The sequence below is a fragment of the Clytia hemisphaerica genome, unplaced genomic scaffold, assembly GCF_902728285.1.
Source record: "Clytia hemisphaerica strain Z4C2 unplaced genomic scaffold, Clytia hemisphaerica genome assembly, whole genome shotgun sequence".
Lineage (NCBI taxonomy): Eukaryota > Metazoa > Cnidaria > Hydrozoa > Leptothecata > Clytiidae > Clytia > Clytia hemisphaerica.
The window spans coordinates 1,678,952-1,700,349 of record NW_027103900.1 but is presented as its reverse complement, the minus strand read 5'-3'; the positions used below and the strand labels follow the sequence as shown (position 1 = coordinate 1,700,349).

Sequence of the window (21,398 nt, the reverse complement as noted above, 5' to 3'; positions counted from 1 at the left end):
GGTGTTAAATTGTTATGTTCTTGTTGATTTTCAATACATGATAATAAATTTGTCTTTTCAGAAACTTCGACATCAACTTGAGGGAAGTTGCAACTGCAGTCTTGATCGGGAGTTGTGATCACAACAACAGGATTCTGCATTCCTCTTGGACTATCCAGTGATGTATTTGAAAGACTTGCTGATAGTGGTGGACTGAAGACACTCTCTTCTTCATCGAAGGGCTAATTTCAGTGGTAAGAGACTTCCTCAAACTCAAGTTTTTAGGTTTCGATTTTTCTGTTGATTTTGACTTGGATGGTAATGATTTCGATCTTTTCATTTTTTGTTTTTTGTTACTTTTCACTTCATTTAAACAATGGTTATCAGGTTGGTTATTCTTTGGTATATCGGTTAGAGAGTTATGGCATGGGTGAGACGGGTAGTGGTGATGGTAGAGCTGATGGGAAGAAAGGAGTGGATTATTAAGGATTATATTGGGTTGTAAGTTTTTTGTAGGAGAAGGGCTTCTACTGTAACATGTTTTAACAGAAGTAATGGAACAACGGTTAGATCTAGATACTGGAGAGGAATTGGTTTTAAAGACAGGTGTTTTGGGTAAAGGTGAAGACTGCATGGAAAGTGATCTACCGCGAGGAGATTGAGAGGAAAAGTTCACTCTACTAGGTGAAGGACTTCTAACAGGAGCCGTTGTAACAGAAAGGCTTCTATTTGCTCTTCTAGGACTGGGGCTAGGATTTGGCGAGCAACATTTTGGGCTATCTATTTGTTTAATGGTGTGCTTTTCGGTATTACATCTAGGGCTACAAGGTAAGGATCGGATTGCATATTTATAGGTTTTAGGTGGATGGTAATGGTCTTTTAAAAGAAAACTAGAAGTGAGGGGAAGGTCTGGTTCTGAAAGAGACATTTCTTTACCATGGGAATCGTGTGTTTCTGCATCACTGTTATTTTCTGTTGCTAAGGGTGACGGAACCCATCCATGTTTACGACGTCTTGTGCCGTTCGGTGTTAAAATATTTCCATTTTTCAAACTTTCAGTGTCTTCATCACAAGATTCTATTTCCCAGCGAGGGAAGGGAGGATGACCATTTCCATTATTGTGACCGAATCCATTTGAAATAGATTTCTGTTGGTGGTCAGTGGTCGGCTTCAGAGAAACATCACCATTTGACGTACATGAAGTAGTATCTGATGCTACTGATGGGGAACCAATCTCAAATTTTGGCCAGTCTATAATCAGGGAAAAAACAAATTATAATTGCCACATTCAATGTTCATTATATAGTCAAAATGTAAATATAAGTCGTATGTATAGTGCGTTAGAATTACTATGAATGTTGGAGTCATTTCATTCATGAAACTAAATGTTGGCGAGAATTGCTTCAAAAAAGTTAATATAATGACGAGGTAGTGAAATGGCACAGAAATGTATTTTAGTTTATAACAAGGTTTCTTACCTTTTCCACTGCCAGGATCACTGAAAACAAGTTTGACAGGCGAATGATGAAATGGAGAAGGTGATGCCGGTGGTTTATTCTCTTTGTTGATTGAATCTTCTTGACTCGCTGTTAGTAATAAGGGGAAGTCGCATTTAGTATTAAAGAGAGACATGATGTTAGGAGAAATATTATGGCGGGGTTTTAAAAGTAGTTATAAGAATGAATTATACTTTCAAATGGATATTGTTTGTTTCGTTTTTGTATTTTTGAGGGAGAAAGATGATCTCAATGCATTTGGTCGTGTGCATTGAAGAGAAATTCTAATGATGTTTTCATGTATTTGGGAAAGGATTTACAGTTATTTGTATTTTTGAAGGAAAATAGTTTGTGTATTCTTATTGAACTAGGATGGACGGAGGATATCAATTTTTTACTGATTGCTATTCAAGCGATTATTGCTTTGCAATTTTGTATTTTTAAAGGAAAATGGTATTTTATTTCTTAAGAAAATTCTTGCCGTAAATTTCCTTATTCGTGTTAGTATCACCGTTTATTTTAAAAGATATTCAAAAAGATTTCAATAATACAAACTTACCATTTATAGGAAAGTTTTGCAAAAGTCTCATTTGATACGACTTGCCACGTCCGCAATCTCCATCATCAAACAAAATATCATACGAATCGTTTCTGCGCACACTCGAAATCACACCAGGATAGAAACGATGACGATGTCCGAATTGTGAAATCACTCGAACACCAACTCGAAGGTTTGTGGGACAAGGTACAATATCTGGAATCAGTTTATAACTCTCTGAACGTAAACATCTCTCCTGTCGACCGTCACTGAACTCAACTTTGACCATCTCTTCGTTGACGAATAAAATCTTTCCAAGGTAGTATTCACCATTTGTTGATTTCACCCATGCTTGTACGTCCTTTTTCAAGATTGCTATTTATTTAAATAAAGAGTGTAAAGAGTTCTACATTGTATGTTGATTGAGTCATCATTAGTGAACACTGTTCATTACCGTAGTAAAATGTGTGCCATTCGTGTAGCAAAGTTCGGCTAAAGCTCTTCAAAAACGCTGCCTTTTGATGCTAACAGTACATAAAAAATGACCATTTCGAACTGAAAACTTATAGATAATTGATAGTGACTCTGATTCTATACAGGAAGAAGCATTTGAATTGCAGAACTGAAGACTAAATGAAATTGGACGCAATGATTTAAACACATCAGATATTTGTAAGTTCCCTCCCTTTATTTTACTAATTTTCCCCAATTTAGTTTTATTTATAAATTTGTTCTACTTACTTGCGTCGGGCTTCTTGCTTAGTCTGAAGCTAGCATCCTTTTTGAAATCTTTTGTTCCATCATATTTATCGAGGACGAGCTCTTCCTCAGGTAAGAGGCGCACGAAATATGATGGTTTACTGACCGACTCGAATGCAAAGAAGGAAGGAAACCACATGTCAGGTAGCGGCACGAATGTCACATCTTTGTCTACGATGAGAGAACAGATTAGTTTGATTTCTACTCTAAAAGCTCTTCTTCATCCTATCTGAGAAAGCCTATCCTTATAGATTCTTACTTTATTTAGATATAAATCTTAGACACAAAAACGATCTTTTCATACGCACTTCTACATTTTGATACCTGTGCTCTTTTAAATCGGATTTGACGTTCAGGTTTCGGTTAGCTTCCTATTACTTATTATAGCTTTAAAGTTCAAAATTCTTTGGTTTTCATTCATGAGAGGTAATGAGAAATGTCTTTTATTCTGTTTTAAACAACTTACTGAAGTTGGTATCCGATCCATTGTCTCTATCGGGAATCAGTTCCGTTCCCTTCACTCTTAAAAAGCATCCTTGTTTATTAACCAGCTCAAATGAAATCCCATCTGCTTGTCCCGTCTTTGCCTTCCACGATTTTGTATTTTTGTGTTTTTTTCTTATGTTTGGTAGGGAACGCTATTTGACCACCTTCTCCATTGTTTGCGCTGGTTGAACTACGTAAACTGAACGTGCGACGTAAGGAGAATCGGCTGGCTCCTTTTTCATCCTATAAAAATAAAAGTTGATCGAAAAATCTTCAGGTGACTTGACTTTTTCGTAAATATTTTGTCACCCGCATCTTTGAAGTTATTACCCAAGTGTGGTATTTCTGCTTTCAAAAGAAAGATTAAGTAAGTCTTACGTCTCTAGTGGCAACGAACAAGCGCAAAGTTTAATATGTTAAGTTTTATAGACTTGCTACAGTGGAGTGTGCATAACTCGGTCGAACACGCAAGGGGGGCATCAAATTTATTTGAGTTAAGGACATTTCGAGTTATGGAGTAAGGTTTATAAGGCATTGCTAACTGAAGGTACCACATGGTACCATAAAATTTATTCGAGTTAAAGAGACTCCACTGTATAACATACCGGTGCTGTAAATGTCGCCGACCGCAGTCGTTGCACGGTTAACATACTTCTTGTCTGAAGTCTTTCTCTTTCACGAATTTCTCTTTGCGCCTCTTTGCGCGGGTATTATCAAAATCAGAAGTTTTATAACTTATCGTTGTCTATTTTAGGAAATTTTTTCCTGATGACGAATTCAAAACTTCCTACAGCCGTTCAAATTAAGTCTTTCTATTGTGATTTATGTCTACTTTCGTGAGTTATTTGATCCCTGCTTCTTGTGTGCCCTCCTCTGCCTTCCTTTTCTTCTTCCTGTTTTCGTTGAGGAAGCTAACAAGAAATATATGAACTAAATTTTCTTCTTGCCAACTGCCAAACCAGTTATTTTTTTACTTACTAGTGGAGCACCGTCCCACTTTTTGGTAACTTTTTCACATAACGTGTACAAAGTCTTAACTACTTTTTAAATATCCTACACCACTAAGACATCCAGATGATCTAACATATAGTGATAGAAGATTTTTTTTCTCAAACGGTTTCCCGTGTCAGTGAAGTATATAAAGAGGCTTTTCCGTTCTCGAAATGTTGCATAATTCACTAAAGTTTTAAAATATTTGCTAATATCCTATGTAAAATTCATTTTCCGTCTCAGACGAAGAACCTTGCTTTGACCACTGAACATGAATTTCTTTTTTATCTATCCTAACTTACTGGATCCTCTCCTCAGCTACAAACCCACTAACAGCTTTTATTTATCACTCTTTTTCTATTCGTTATATTTTTACAACAAATTTGGAACAAAAACTGTCGTCTCTAAAAGAAATCTAAGTACTATTTTTGTGCTAAAAAGGCGAAACAAACTTAATCCCCATATTTCCTCTACTTTAAACAAAAGAATCCGAGTTCAGAGTCTCTACTCTCTGAAGGAGATATTTATGAAAATATTGTGATTTTTTGTAGCCCTTCACGCAACCATCAATATTATATAACATATATCACCGAGACCTAAGGTCCTAAATCCTCTTTTCGATCATGCACCGTATATAATTTAGGAGCCTACTAATATTCTTAAACGTATGAAAATGGTTAAATAATTAAGTAAGCCTTTCACACTGTACCATTTTTCGCTCAAATTTTCTTTTTTACTAAGCTTTCTTCATATTTTTAATGGTACGTTTTCAAAAATTTTAGAAAATGGATATTTTGAATTGAAATAAAAATCATTTTTTCTTCCCTTCTTCTTTTAGATAATTATTTCCGTCTGCCTTTTACGAAATTTATCCTCTCTCGTTTTTCGTCTTTTACTTGGACTTTTCTTTGTTTTCTCTTTATCATTTGTGGGTTAATTAGTTTTTCCAGTTCTCCGGAGAAAAATCCATTTTAACCATCTTCTGGGAGCTACAATGAATGAACTCCGCAAGATTATCTTCTTAAAATTTCTGAAATCTACTCTGACATGACTCTTTGTTTACTCCTTAGAAAAAACTTACTCTCAAGGGAGGTAACTTTGGGAGGAGAACCAATTTTAGCGAGGCATTTTTTTCGTAAGAACTAATATTGGCGAATTACAGGGGAAATTGGTTCTTTTTTAGTTCTAAAAATGAGCGTTTCAAAGCAAAATTAGGGGATATCTTCGACAATCATGATAAACTTAATTGTGGGGAGGAACTTATTTTGGCGAGGCAGCAAAATTCGCCAAAATAAGTTCCCTGAAGGGGCATAATCTTCAGTTCGAATGTCGTTAAAATGGCCCTAGCCCAATGTTGGTATGAAGTTAATTAGGGATAATCAGATGGTTTGAGATATTAGGCCTATTATGTCAGTTAGGAATAGAAACCTTGTATGAGATTTTGCTGAAGATAGTGCCTGACTCGATTTTGCCGAATCAATTTATTGGCAGAAAGGATAGAAGTCTAACTGGTTTTAGAGAGTATACAATACGGAAACTTTATGAATCAAAACACTTTGAAGATATTATAAACCATACTTACATTCATTTTGAGAAAAGATCTTTTCCATACTTTGGGTGAGAAAAAATTGAAATAATTGACTTGACTTGTATTAGGTGATCGCCTGCTCTCTCCATCCTTCCGTGTTTTCGAATCTATCGAAAAAAAGAAGAAGAAATAAATTCCACACAGTGAGGAAACAACATAGAGTCACAACAATAAATTGACTTATGTATATTTTAGGATGGTTAGCCTTTTTCGAAATTGAACAGTATGAACAATTTATCACAGTTCCTCCTATCTATTTCCACGTTGTACGAAATTTTTCTTCCTTTTAAGAATCACAAACCTTTTCAATTCCGTATCGATTCTTTTTAAGAAATCTTTCCATAAAGATTTTCAACAATCAGTACCTTTTTGGAAAGACTTGTTGAGATTTTGCAACATTTAACCTTTTGTGAACTTTTTATAATAGTCTCATAGTGAAATTGAAAAAGAATTATTTTATTAGACTCGTAGTAAGAAAGTAAAATATTCAAAAAAGTCTCGCCTTTTTCGAGGAATAGAGAACCAAAATTACTGATCGGCGCATCTTAATTCTAAGCTACATCTTAAGTTACAATGGGTCCACTCTCAACCCTGCGTAAAAGAAGATGGTTATTCCCTTTGCTTTTTCAAACAATTATTTACCTTTCGAATGTCGTTGAACCTTCCAGCTATGGGCTATCCCTGATGTCATTTTTTAAAACGATTCAAAAATAGTCACTTTGTTTCAAAAATTCAAAAGCAGCCCACACAAAATTTCGGTTAAACTTCTCATTTTTCAAATTTTTCGTCAAAATAGAAAAATTCAAGTATTTTTTGTTTGGGGAGCTTTTCTCTTTTAAAAAACCTTTTCAATCACCATTTTTCAAGTAAAACTTTATACTATAAAAAATCCAGTTCTATCTATATTTTTGTTGTCGATTTTGTTGGAATGTTGACACCTTTCTCATGTTTCTTTCGCTAAACGTCGATCGATTTGTTTTAACGAAGATTTTTTCAGACCAAAAATAAAAGGGGAAAAATGATGATGAAAGTTGGACAGCCGATAATGATTTTGAAGTTTGGGATAATCGTTAATTCATGTTCTCGACTTAAAATTTAATCCATTCACCTTCAGATTACGTTTTAAGAAACAAATTCAAATTTGGTTACGAAACCCTTTTTCATGTTATCGGAATTGGGAAATTGCAGTTGGCCAATGCGACTTTTTTATGCTTTCTTATAGTGGTGAATTTATCAAAGTTAGTATCTTAAAGTATACTAATATCTTCTGATTGCGAACATCTTAGATGGAAACACAGGATAGTCTATTATACGCTAAAGATGGTATAACTTGAACGTTTCTTACAAAAAAGGAACTGAGGGACCTGTCAAATATATTTGCGAGATATCAGAAGATTTATTTATATTGTTTTCTTTTTAAATGCCACCATCTTTGAATATATTGATTACACTTTTTTTAAATATTTTGTTTCCTTTTCGTTTCAACTGTCGAAGAAGGATTGTGAAATTCTTTCATTGAAATTGAATTTAACATAGCCCAGGGGTGACAGGAGGGGGGTATGGCCCCCCTCACCTCACCTTTTTTTTAAAAAGATGTTATTTTCAAAATATCATGGTTCATACTTCTTTCAATAGCTTCGTTTCTGGGCAAAGTCAGTCTGAAATGGCGTCATTTCTAGGCATATTAGAGGTCCAAAACTGAAATTTTTCTTCCGTAGGCGAAAACTATGGTTGCGCCTCAACTTTACAGATTATGACGTGAGCCCTGTAGTCTAGTTCAAAGAAATCTATTTAAGGGCTCTGACCATAGTGAATTTTTCATAATTGCCGTGTTTAAAACGTGTTTTCTGACTGATGTAACCAACAAAAATATGGCATGTTATACATTTTCTGTTAGACAAACTATTCCTGAATCTGAAAATTCAAAAATTGCATTGAAAAAATTTGATGAAGAAGAAAATGAAGATTTTTGCGAGGAAGAGTATTTCAACTTTGAAGAGCTTAGTTTCGGCGAAGAAAAAACATTTTGAAAAAATTTTCGCAGTAGATGGTGTATCTTTTACCGAACAATAAAAATTTTTGCGAAAATTTTTTGTAAATGCTTCTTTGTCTCGAAATCTTCAAAATAGTGGTTTTTCATCAATTTTTCATCTGGATTTTGCTTAAAAAAAACAGTCATAACTTTTGACACATCTTTTTAGAAAAATTTTCCGCAAAATTTAAAATAGTTCAATTCTTTGCGGACAGTGTAAAGAAATTTTGAAACAAAAAAGTTAATTACCCATTAAAACTAAGCACTTTTTGTAAAAGAGGGTGATGCAACATATTATTAACATCTTTTTAAAGTTCATAACGTCATATTTGCAATTAAATTCTTAATCACTCTTAAGGGATTCGATTAAAAAGCAATTTATAAAGGCAATTCTTTGTTAAAAGTGTTAAGGAACCTGAAATATAACTTTTATGTTCAAATACCAAAATCAATTTTTGGACTATGGTCAGAGCCCTTAACCGAACTTGACACTTTTTCCGCGCAGCTCATTGTACCCCAGAAAAAAGTTATATGAAAATTAATTATCAAGACTGCCTAAAATCATTGGTATTTACACCAAAGGGTCATTTTCCCATTTTTAAAATTGTCATTTTAAAGTTTCAATGCTTCAAAAAAAAGCATTGAAACTTTATAATGACAATATTTATAATGACAAAAGTAAAAGAAAGAATTTGGCATTGAAAACTCTTATGTTTGACACAATTAAACCAATCGGTTTTGCTTACCTGTCAATTGTTCTTTACTTGTTTTTAAAGGCACGCTTATCGTTCGTTTCAGTGACTTGTGCGGAAAAGCAGCATCATCAGCTGACTGTTGCTTTCCATGAAGATGGCAGCCACGTAAGTGATTGTTATTGTGGTTGCCATGACTTCTAGTACCTCTGATTTTTGGCATTGGACTGTTTCCAGCGGACCCGGTGCTCAGTAGGTTGTGGGCGGAAGCACACTTCATCTATTAAAGAAAGAAAAATGTCACACGAGACGAATGTCAATCTAATAAATGGTTTCTAAAAAGGGAATATTGTGGATTATATGAGGTGTGGATTATTTTAGTTTGAAAGGGCAAGTACAGCCCGCGCGAAGTAAACAGTTACGGGTGTTTTCAAAGTGCGTTTTTCCCAAACATTACCGACGCTATCTTAGGAGGAAAAATTTTGGCGGGAAATTTGAGGAATTCCGGAATTATAATAATGCTATACAAGTTCGCAGGCCACCGTGTGAGCACGTGGGGCTCTATGAACCACTTTAGTTCGGTTTACAATTTTCTTAAGATATAGTTTTTGAATTTAAAGTTTGCATCCTTTAGTGAAGTATTCATTTCTTGGGCTTTGATACACCACTCTTTGATTGTCTTCCTTTCACTTTTCGTAAGATCTTCTGTCGCCCGGAAGGGTAATCTTAAGGGTAATCCTCCTTTGGTGATTGCCTTTAACACTGTATTTTTGTCTTCTTCGTTTGCAAATCGGACAAAAGTCCGATAGCGTTTCTCATCTTCTCTTTCCTTCGAAAATTTTCCGATTTTTTGAGTTTCTTCGATTTTTATATTCCTTAAGCGTGGCATCATCGGTAAGACTTTTTCATGAAGATATTCTTTGTCGTAGATTTTGGTTGACTCCTCTGAATCTTCAGTGGATTCGTCAACACCATGAAGAATTAAATTGCATGTCGTGGATTGAATCTGTCGTTCCTCCTGTTTTTCCCTTCGAAATACGTTTTCTATGTTCTTCTCGATTTGCCTCGACGCGACTGCTGCGTAGCTTTGTGATCTATTTTCTCCTTTCTTCTCAATTATGTCTTCCATCTTCTTTCCTATTATTGTCATTCTGGTCTCAAAGCTATCCTTTATTTCGCTGATCATTGTATTAACGTCTTTGGACTTTAGTTGAGTGATTTCTACGTCATTATGTTCTCACAAGCTTTTATCTCCTTTCGGAATCCTGAAACTGTTGCTGTTTCACATGAATTGACCCGTTCCAATAGATCAAGAGTGATCACGACATAATTTTGACAAATAAAAGCTCTCCATTTGTATGTTAGAGATAACTGGATTTGATAGACGAGGAGCTTTGAACAAATGTAGTTTACGATTCGATTGCACTTCTTACATTCAAGTGTGTCTTTGGATCTTCCTTCTTCACTTGTAACACATTCAGATGGGCTGCAAATGTCGTAAATTGATGCTGAATTCAGCTGTTTTCGTAGATTTTCCTGAATTTTCTCCGCCATATTTACATCTTTTAACAACACATTCGTTCAGTTTTTTCAGAATTGTTCTTTCAGAGGGATGAAGAATATTTTGGCCAAAAATTGCTAATAATTAAGAAAAACCTATTTCAAGGTCTGAGTTATAGCACACATTTTTAGGGAAGGAAAAGCGGGATGGAATTAATTTGGCGGATGGCGGGAAAAATTAAATCTAGCGGGAAATTAATAAATCCGCCAAGATTTGGATTTGCTCTCAAATCGCTGTCGAAGCCATACGATCGGTTTTCGAGTTTTGTTACTTCGAAAACTATTCTTAAAGGTTAGGATCCAAACTCAACCTTGATTTAACGTACTGTACACTAATACTTTTTCAAAAAGATTTGAGTTTACTGGGGGATACCGTAATTCGCAATTTACAATTAAAATGTTTTAAAAGTGGTAGGTATTCTAACAAGTTCAGTTGCCAAATTCCATTATGGTGATATTCCTTTTAACATAATTTTTGAATATATGTATATTAAATAAAGCGTATAAAGCATGAACAAGATTTGAGTTAATTCATAATCAAAGCCAATCTATAGGCCAGATTAGGCTCCTTTCGATTTATGTAATTCTTATTAGTGACGTCATCTGGCAGGTGGCCAGGTGACAAAATTTGGTGTTACTGTTCAAAATTAAGTTTTGACTTTTTGAAAAACCTTCGGCTGTTCTTATCTTTTTTAGTTTTAAGCTTAAAAATGTTCTTACATGTTCTTATTTTCACTATTTTGTGGGTCTTTTGTCCCTTTTCTTTAGAGTATGCAAAGCCTTTTAAGGCTTTTTAAAAAATGTTCTTAACATGTTCTATGTTTTGGTCATCGAAACTTTCATGGGGGGGGGGGGGCGTACGGGACTTCCAAAAACCGATAAACCGCGCAAAAATAGCTCTTTCACCGATAAACCGACAAAATTTATCCTCTTCACCGACACCAACTTTTACTCTTGCTTCAAAAAAGGTCTGTAGCTCTTAATAAAGTATCCCCGAAAGTTTTGTAGCAAAACTAACCCATAATCCCCAATGCATGCTGGCAGGAATTCAAATTGTTGTTTAGGAGGTAGCAGGAGGCGCAACCATGGTTTGCGCCGACGGAAAATTTTTCAGTTTAGGCTAAAAACGCCCTTTTTAGACACTTTTTTCCGAAAATAAGCTGGCTTAGTGAATCAATACTATTCAATACGGGTTTCTGCATTTATTATGTTGGTTGCCCTCGATGGAGAAAACTTTTGTATTTTCTCAACCCTCCATGCGAGCGAAGTGAGCGAGAAAAAAATTGATGGACTTATTTGTACCGAGATTTGTGCAAGTTACTTGTCCACGATTTTAAACTCAAAAATTATAATCTCTAAAATCGTGTTTGGAAAAAGCATCTTTTGAGGCCCTAAAAGTATTACTGGACTGGACTATTTTATTTTCTGCTGGTCATATATACACAGTAGAGTGGTGGGAAGGTCAAGGGTGGGGAGGCAAAAGTAGAATTTTGGCTGAAGGCGCCCCCTAGGCATATTCTGGCGCCCCCTTTTTGGTCGCATTAGTATAGCGAAAGCAAGAAAAATTTGCGACATTGTTTATCGAGATGAATTGCGTAAAGTCAATTAGAGTATAATGATACTGAAATGCGAGCGAAGCGAGCACAAAATTTTCGACTAGAAAAGGAACAAAATAAAACCACGTTAAATTATTTTAATAACTTTATAGAATTATAAAAACTTTAAAATCAGGCATATAATATATGACAAATCTTATGAAAAATTCCACATACGATCCTTGAGGAACTATTATTGGTTATGCCTATTCTAAAAAAGTCAATGCAAAAAGTTGACTCTGTTTGACGCGAGCGAAGCGAGGGAAATTTTTTTCCAAAATAGAGCTTAAATTTGAGCAAAAGTTTAGTAAAAGGGCGCCTTAAAGGGAAAGGGGCGCTAAAGTTACATACTAAAGAGCAAATACGAAAGAAAACTTCCTTCTTTTGGCGCCCCTTCAAAAAGCCTCCACTGGGAGGGGGAAGTTGCCCCCCTGCCACCACGCTACTGTATGTAAACAATTTTTTCCATCAGAGCTTTTACTAATGGGCTATTGCTGAACATATGTTATTTAACTAGGTCACTCCTGGTGTTTTCTGCGAGCGAAGCGAGCAAAGAAAATTTTAATTCTTGATTTTTGATTATTTATGCACAAGGATAATCAATTCTCAGAAACCGACGTATTTGATCATCACCGAAAAACCGCTATTTTTTGATTTTTTCACCGATAAACCGAACAAAAACAGCTCAATCACCGACACCGTGATGTTTTCCCTTCACCGATAAACCGACAAAAAAAAGGGCCGAAACCGACAAACCGCGCAAAACCGCTTTCCCGTACGCCCCCCACTTTCATGTTCTCATTAAAAATAACGCGTATAAAAAAAACATGTATTTTGAAAGTATATTTATGATAATCCAATTCAAGTTGATTGTTACTTTAGCAACTGACCTGTCAATCATATAGATTGATTCGTGTTTATTAAACAATTGATTAAACAGAGCTCTCCTATTATTCAAGCTTCCGTGGCGCAATTGGTTAGCGCGTTCGGCTGTTAACCGAAAGGTTGGTGGTTCAAGCCCACCCGGGAGCGATATTTGTAAATTGTCTTTACTTTGAGCAACTGAACTGATCTGTCATGAAAGGGCTAGAAATCCTCATGTGTTCTAAATTAGGAGTTTAATACAGGGGTCGTATAATCAAGAAAATTGATGTGTTTTTGCTGCGTAGGCGAAGAATCATTTATACCAATAAAGAAGAACACATCTTTCAAAGACAGGGGTGTGAGTGCGATAATATTCTAAATTAAGACGTAAGCATTACAGATTGTGATCGACCACTACATTTCTTCTTCTTTGCTGGCAAGGTGAATTGCTCAGAGAATAGATGATTTACAGAAAAACGCTCCCGGGTGGGCTTGAACCACCAACCTTTCGGTTAACAGCCGAACGCGCTAACCAATTGCGCCACGGAAGCTTGAACGACAGTAGAGCTCTGTTTAATCTATTCTTTAATAACCACGAATCAATCAAGTTAACTGACAGGTCAACTTTTTCCAAATTATTTAATAAATTCTTTACGTATAAGCTTTTTACCAGCAGTCATGTATAGCAGGAGACAAAGTTCTTATTTACACCATTTTGTAAGTTTTTTGTCCATTTTCTCAAGAAATCGGGTGTTTTTTTTCAAACCCTAAAATTAAAATCTTAACGACAAGTTTTAAAGAAATTTTGACCAATCATCGACGTATTTTAGAAGGAGTCAAAGCGAAATACCTACCTGCAACCCTTTTATCCATTGATTTCTCAAAAACCTTTGATTCCATCCCGGGGAGGGGGGTTTGGGGTACTTAGGCAAAATGGGTGCCGAGTATGTGCGAGCCATAAGGATCCCTTTTCACATCCTCGAAAGTCTATCAATTGGGTACAAAAACCATTAAAAAGAAAATTGAGTCTTTGTAAGGGTCCGAAAATCATGAAATTCAAAAAGTTTCTTCTCTCAAAGGAGTGTGATTTTCCGAAATTTGGACAAAAATCAAGTGAAAATCAATAGAAATTGAGGGCCTCATACATCTTTCTTCGGCATCACAGCAGCGGGAGTACTCCAAGACGACACACTGGCCGGGCACTGGCCCCTTTCATCTTCGTTATCTGCCTTGATTATTTACTAAGAAAATCCATTGACGAGAAGCTAGACCGACTTTGGTTTCACCTTAGACAAGAAAGACAACATCGAAAAGCCTAAAACATCACTGATGCAGACTATATGCTGATGGTCTGGCCTACCCATTGAGATTGAGTTTAAAGCCAGAGTTCAATCTCTAACCTTTCTCAACCTTTCTCAGGCAAGAAAAAGTGAAGCCTTAAAAAATGCGCCGCATTTTTGACGACAGATTGAATCTAGCAATTCCTTTGTTTACGATTGATATTTTTTTCGAAATTTAGCGGTAAATTTTACTTTCAATCTGTCATTTGTGTAAAAACCAGGCGAGCCGCTCAAGGCCGTGCAACTTTGGTAGGATTTGTTGGCTTCAAATCCTAATCCTACCAAGGAGATTGACTTCTAGCCCTTCGGGCTTATACTTCATTGGGCCTACCTACCTATCTAGACTACCTAAAATGGGCCTAAAAGGCGCTCGTTGAGAATACCCTTAAAACAGCTTGCCAAAGTTATATCGGTCTCTATGTCAATGCGCCAAAGTAAAACAAAGTATATTGCTATTAACCAAGACTCGACAAGCGATATCAAGTGGGTACCAAGTCTCTTAATGAATAGGAATAAAATGGATCAAGTGAATGATCTTTCAACTACCTGGGTTGTTTCATTGCATCTACTGAACAAGATATATAAACAGTCGCCTCGCAAAAGCCTGGGCTGCATTGAATTAACATGACCAAAATCTAGAGAATTCAACTTTACCAGACAATCTTCAGAGAATTTCTTTAGAGCCACTGTAGAATCGGTTCTTGTCTACGGCTCAATATCCTGGACATTAACTTCTACACTGGAAAGAAAGATCGACGTGGCTTATACATGAATGTTGAGAGTAGCGTTAAACAAATCCTGGATGGATCACCTTACTAATGTCGAGCTTTATGGTATGATACCTCGCGTTACATCAACAATCCCTGGGGGACCAAAAAAAGACTATCCTAACTAGGAATACTTTGGGAGCCCCTTCATGGAAAAAGACCACAGCCGACAGACAGAAAAAAAACACATCGACCAACAGAGATGATGCAGTGGAGAGAACGTGTCATCGCAAGTCGATACTTTGTGATTCGGAAAAAAGATTTCTTCTGACGGGAAACTCGTCTTAAGGGCTCTGGTCATAGTGAAAAATCAATTTCAGAATTTGAAGATAAAACCTTATGTTTTCGCTTCTTTGACATGTTTAAGAACAAATTGCTTTTGAACATCATGAGTAATTAAGGAATAAGTGTGGCATGGACCTTAATAAAACGTCATAACGACGCTATTCATATACTTTTCACAAAAAAGCCTTATCTGCTTGGGAAAATCATTTTATTGTTTCAAACTTTTTTTAAGGTAATGATAAATAATTTCTTTATTTAGATTTTTTCGGAAAAATTTTCTTTTTGGCTACATCCCAAGTTATCGCTGTTTTCGTATGGAAATTTAGTGGAGAAAATTGCCAAAAATGAGGTTTTTTGGAGATTTTAAAGGAAAGATACTTCCACAAAAATTTTCCGAAATTGTATTTTTAGATACTAAATAGATACATCACCTGAACCAAAAAAAATCCAAAATGTTTGATTTTTACCGAGATTAGGGCTTTGAAAGGTGAAATACTCTTCTTCTAAAAAGTCGTTCGTTTTCTTCTTCATTTAATTTTTTCATTTCAATTTTCCGATTTTTAAATTCTAAAAAGGTAGGTTTAACAGGACGTATAAAAAAAGTTATACATTAATCTTTTTAAAATGCAGAAATTGCCATTTAAGTTGGTGTAAAATCTAAAAATTGGGTATGTCCAGAGCCCTTAAATAACTAGAAATTAGAGAATTATATAATCTACTTGAGCTTAATATTGGAGAGATGTGCTCTCCATCTTCGAATCTTTGGATATTCATGTGATTGAGACAAGCGCGATAAAATTCTTACAGTTTGTCTCCATAGCTTAATTTCAGTGAAAGCTAAGCTGTGGTGTTTATGGTACACGTTTTTTTTATAAGAACAAACTATATAAGATCATAAGGCTTTGATGGCCAAAATGTTAAGAACGTGTTAAGAACACTTCAAGGCTTCGCGGACTCTAAAACACCCGAATTCTTAAAAATTGGACAAAAATACTCAAAAAAATGGTGAAAATAAAAACATGTTAAGAACATTTATAGGTTTAAAACTCAAAAAGTTAAGAACATCCGAAGGCTTCAAAAACTTTGGATGTTCTTATAAAAAAAACGTACTAAAATTCCGCTAATTTTCATAAAATCACAAAATCTAGTTTCAGCACAGTATTTCAGTAAAGCAAATAATATTATTTTTAAAAATTCAAAACGCTCAATTTCGGGGGAGGGGGAGGATCCGGGCAACGAAGGTATTCACAAAGTTTTTCCAAATTTCAACATTTGGTGGCCCACCCTTTAACCTACTCCCTGGAATTTCAACTCACAGTTTTAGTTCTTGCTCGTTTTGTCAGAAGTTTTACCATTTTTTTACCTTATGTGCGATTTCAGCCTTCTTGTAATATTTTTCACCAAATATTTATTCCATATTCTTTCTCTAATACGCTCCCGAGAGAGCAATTCAAAATTCGTTTTGCTACGTGGAAAGCAATTATTCGTATCCTTTTCAAACTCTAATCTGTTTCTTCTTCAATTTGCTTTTTTCATTAAAAATATTTTTTTCAATAATTCTTTATTTTGATTTTTTCTCTTCTCTGTTACCTCTTAAATTTTTCTTGTTATTGCTTCAAATTTGGATCTATGAATCCCTTGCTTTCTCTACTGCATTGTAAATAAGATATATCAGATTCAGATCCAAGATTATATCAGTTTTAATGTTAACGTACAAAGTTACGATGCAACCCACAAGTAGTAATCTTGGACTTCGGGAGTGTATCCCTTTGCTCTTATCTTATGAAATCTTCTCGAGCGACAGTTTTTCTTGGGTTGTTTTTCAGGTTTCTTCTATTTTTATCACCCTCTTATCTTTTCTATTCTCACCATCGCTATTTTTCACCTTTGCTCGATATTTTCCCTCTCTCAATAGTCCCGGTTATCAATAAGACAGATGAAACGCCGAGGTCTCTCTTATAGCCGTATTTGACACACTAGAAGCACCATAACTTTCACTAAAGCGACCTAAGCAAGGATAATCCTTTTTCAGTTTTTTTTAAACTACATAAACTTTTTCCATACAAAATTATCATTTTTTTAATGTTAAAACGAAGCGAATTTATGAGTTGATCATGCATGGTACAAAATGCATTAAACTGGAAAAATTAAAAAAACCTTAAAAGTCCGCCATTTTGATCACGTCATAGGTAGCAAAACTATAAATCATCTCTGAAAGTAATGCAATGGTGACAATCTCCTAGGTGTTTTGCTTTGTTTTTGATAGACTAGCGAATGAAAAATCCGGCGAATTCTGGGTTCTAGGCCGTTGAATTGTCACATCTTTTTTTCTACGCAGTAACGTCTATTCCACTTTGCGACTTTTTTGAAATTTTTTAGCCTAGGTTTTTGGGCTCCAAACATTCGATTTTTGACGTCACTTTAAATTTCTGAAAGCTCTTACATAAGGGAAAAACATCGAGTTTGCGTGAGAGTACTTCAAAGGCTTCTATTTTTCGAAAATCGTCAATGTGGAACTCGCCAAGAAACGGAATGAAAAATCCCAGTTTTTGGTGAGGTGCGTGCTTGCTAGGATTTAAGAATATTTGAGATGTCTATCAAGAATTATGCTAGAAAAGTCTTAAAGCACTGTCTAAATCTAATCCTTTTCAGTGCTTTTAGTAGCCAGAGTGAGTGCGCAGTAAGCAAGACGTGAATGAAATAAAACTTACACTCATCCCGGTGAACATGGTATTTTCGGGCATGGGTTCCATAATTGACAGAAAGCTATCACCTCTTGTTTTCCTTAAGAAACAGTCGCATCTCATCTCATCAGCGGAATGACACGAGATTGAAGAATCAATAGAATACATACTTCCATACAGCGATTGCTCATCGGCTACCGGCAAATTCAACGAAAATTCACCAGGTACACATAACAAATCTTTCCGGTTGTTATTATCCAAAGGGAAACTGTTGTTTTTAGTTAAGGAAGGATGACCAGTGATTGATGACGTCATGATAAGTGGTGTATATTGTTGTTGTGAAGCCTCAATGTTTGGGATGTTGTTATTGTTAATGATATTGTTCGTGTGGAATGACGGAAGATTGGTGAAATTCTAAGATAGCGAAAATTTAATATGAATATTATATCCTTACAAATGCTGCGACACCTTCTAAAATATCAGATAGTGAAAATTATACTTTATGCTTTGCGACACATGGGTTACAACCCAATAAATAGAAAAACACTGGAACCAGTAGCCTTAAAAATGATTATTATTTATTACATAGATTTTGTTACTGGATTGACGGAATTTAAAACAAAACTCCTTACTATAATATAGAATTTAACCGTGGCATTACAAATTAAGAAATATTAACATCATCCGCCGCCGCCACTGGCAGATCATCTGCTGATAGTTACTAAACCTGTTTATAAATACAACTCAAAACTCAAAATTGTATTTTAAGAAGATATCGGTTATGTATATAAGAATTGTCATAGGCGCATTGACATGGTATTTAACGCGGCTAAAAATTGGAGTAGCGAAAATTTCCTCCAAGACTTTGTCCACTAACTACCGTATTTATCCACCCACAGTGAAAAATAATTCTTTTCTGTTTTCCATACTATATTGTTTTTCCTTTTACCATCTTTTCCTAATTGAAATCTATCGCCTACCTTTCTTTCGGCTCTTATCAAGCCTCAAAATCTTTTTCGTGAACTGCGAACGAAAATGAATCGACATTTATCTTAGCCTTCAATCGATGGAAAATCGCACATATGAAACTCCGAAATTAGAAGATTTTTTCATTTATAGCTACCCATGCTATGGTTTCTTTCAAGGTTTTGTGATATTTACTTTAAAGGGAATGGCTGAAAATATACCAGTAGTTGTGAAACAACTTTATAAGGTAGCACTTTCTAAGTTTGCATTATGCTCACTCACAAATTTAGGGGGATTCAACCAAGGTCAGAAACTGTCAAAGAGCTTTTTGAGAATAATTTAATTTGTTTAGATAATCTATCGTTGTACAATATCGGTCAAAATATATTGGGAATTTTGGTTAATTCCTCGTTTTTAGCAATTTAAAGTTCGGGCGATAAAGTTGTTTTTGGGCTAAATGATAAATTGATTCGAATATTTCAATTAGGGAGGGGTTTATAGACTTCCAGGCTATTTTCTGAGCCTAATTGAAATAATTTGGAACTTTTGGATCCTCAGATCCTAAAGTCCTAGGTCTTATAAAACTTATAAAACCTAGTTTCGGAGGTAATTCACAAGGCAGGTCCATTTTACAAGTTTCAGCTTTAAAACCGTAGACAAAGTTACAGAGAGATGTTGTCATACCCATAGCCTACTGGTGTAAAAAGACAAGGTTGTGCTTAAACTCTATTACGGTATTAAGAGGTTTTCCTATGGTACTCATGTGAAGAAACAGGAGTGTGTTTAAACTCCTACTAATGTAAAGTGACAGGGGTGTGTTTTTTAACTCTACTGGTACTAAAAAACTATACTGATATAAAGTGCGATAGGGGTTGTTCAAATTTTACTGATTACGGGGTACTCTTAGGTTCCAAAAAAACGGGGGATTCGAATAAACGTTGGTTGGAAAATTTTGAAATTAATAAACGGGGGGGGGGGTTGGAAATTAAATAATGAATACCCAAAAATAAGGTAAATATAGCCTAAAATCAGGCTATTTTTGAGCAAAATAAGGGGCCTTCTCTTTGACAACTGAAAATATTCTTAAAATTTAATAAACGGGGGGTCCTAATAAGGTCCGGGGGGTTGGAAAATTAACAAGCGGGGGGGGGGGCGTTTATTTGGAACCTAAGAGTAAGTGTTCATGCTCTACTAATATAGAGACAGGGGTGTGTTTTAAACTTCTAGCAGATTTTGATTACTATTGTCCGTGCTGACGCATATTCATAGATGCTCTTTTGAGTGCGGTGATTCTGAAGGAAAACAATCACACTGAAATCAAAAGCCAATCATAAACATAACCATTTGAGCCCAGTAACTTTCGCTTTCATTTTCTAGCAAAAGGCAATGTAGATTTGAATCTTTCGGCTGAAGAACCAGGTTAGATCTTCACATTTGCAATATCCCTTTACAGTGTATTCATAAATACACCTTTTAGACCGTAGTCGCGTGGTCAGGTGCGTGCCAATTTATTATTTAATTGTACCCCTAAACTCGACCCAATCTTAGGGTGGTAAAACGGACAATAAAATGCCCGCGCGGAAATTGGCGGCATTGGCGGCTACGGTCGAAAAGGTGTATTCATGTAAAGAGACGTGCGTTTGTACATGCTAAATCTCCGAGCAGATCTTGATTACATCACACATGACAAGTATTCACTCTAAAGGAAATGAAGATTTGTCAAGGTTGGTGCACCAATGACTTTCACTCAGATTTATGCTTTTTAACTTTCGAGTTGACTGACTGAAGTAAAAACAATCGCGTCAAAACATTACGTCAATCGTTAACATAAAATTTATAGCCCAGTAGCTTTCGTTTTCATGCAAATAGTTATGATTATTTTGGTTAGATTTAGTTATATTATCTGATTTTAGGTTACATTATAACATTCAGTGCATCCCTTTAAAGCAGGGGTGTGCAGAATGGACGAACTGTTATAAAATTAGTTAGATTTGGTCGGTCAAACTTTTACTGATGCTAAGAAACGCAGCGCCATAGGATGTATTTTGATACTGATGAGGCTTAAGTTTATTGAAACTGATTATTAGGACGCGAAGCTCCCCCATGCTCACCGGTTGCTATGGCACTGAGGGTATATCAGAGGTAGATTAGAGACAAAGGTGTATTCAAATTGTACGTATTACCGAATTCAACAACGATAAGAAGAGATAGGGAAGGGATAGGGGTTTAAACTCTACTGAGTGTGGTGGTTATCTTACCTCTTCATCTTCAATGAAGTGTTCATTTTTGTGAATATTATTGTTTTCTTTGTCTTCATTCTCATCGCAAACTACAATCACAACTGGGTTCTTCTCTGCTAACATTTTTGTTTGTTTTTTTCTTTCCTGCAAGTAAACATTTATAGAAATTTTGGTCCTCCAATGTTTTTCACTGCAGAAAATCGTATAAACATATTTCTAACGCTTAGAATTATATGAGTGTTTCTACACCCCCTTCTCACAGAACCAATGACCAAAATATCGTCCTCGGTGGAAAACTATCCTCCAACTTTTGTCCCTATTGAAAATAATCAAATAAACCAATCCTCACTAAAAATATTATGCTATTTTTCCCATCCCCGCTGAGTTTTCTGACTTGAAATCAAAAGAATTCAAATCCCCAGCCATAAAAAATATGTGATTATCAATCCCCATCGTGTTTTATTCTGTGATTTTTACTCCCACTGGTTGAAAAAATCCTACCGGGTCTGTGAGAAGGGGGTGTGATTTTGTGAGCCT

General features: G+C 35.5%; 2 protein-coding genes and 2 non-coding genes across 4 annotated transcripts; 1 reads left to right on the top strand and 3 right to left on the bottom strand.

Moving 5' to 3' along the window:
• Window positions 1-308: 308 nt before the first annotated feature.
• LOC136808873 (uncharacterized) lies at window positions 309-3,321 on the bottom strand. The gene is made up of 6 exons (XM_067065433.1): window positions 3,239-3,321; window positions 2,755-2,943; window positions 2,035-2,388; window positions 1,458-1,565; window positions 916-1,230; window positions 309-436 (listed from the first exon to the last, which is right to left on the bottom strand). Exons 2-6 carry the CDS (start codon window positions 2,909-2,911, stop codon window positions 399-401), a joined length of 972 nt encoding a protein of 323 aa, XP_066921534.1. The 5' UTR covers window positions 2,912-2,943; window positions 3,239-3,321; the 3' UTR covers window positions 309-398.
• LOC136808872 (uncharacterized) lies at window positions 3,239-21,002 on the bottom strand. The gene is made up of 5 exons (XM_067065432.1): window positions 20,880-21,002; window positions 17,683-18,069; window positions 8,615-8,840; window positions 5,831-5,943; window positions 3,239-3,501 (listed from the first exon to the last, which is right to left on the bottom strand). Exons 1-5 carry the CDS (start codon window positions 20,982-20,984, stop codon window positions 3,325-3,327), a joined length of 1,008 nt encoding a protein of 335 aa, XP_066921533.1. The 5' UTR covers window positions 20,985-21,002; the 3' UTR covers window positions 3,239-3,324.
• Trnan-guu (transfer RNA asparagine (anticodon GUU)) lies at window positions 12,674-12,747 on the top strand. The gene has a single exon. It is a non-coding gene; the product is annotated as a tRNA-Asn (tRNA).
• Window positions 13,057-13,130, bottom strand: Trnan-guu (transfer RNA asparagine (anticodon GUU)). Its single transcript has one exon. It is a non-coding gene; the product is annotated as a tRNA-Asn (tRNA).
• Window positions 21,003-21,398: the final 396 nt, after the last annotated feature.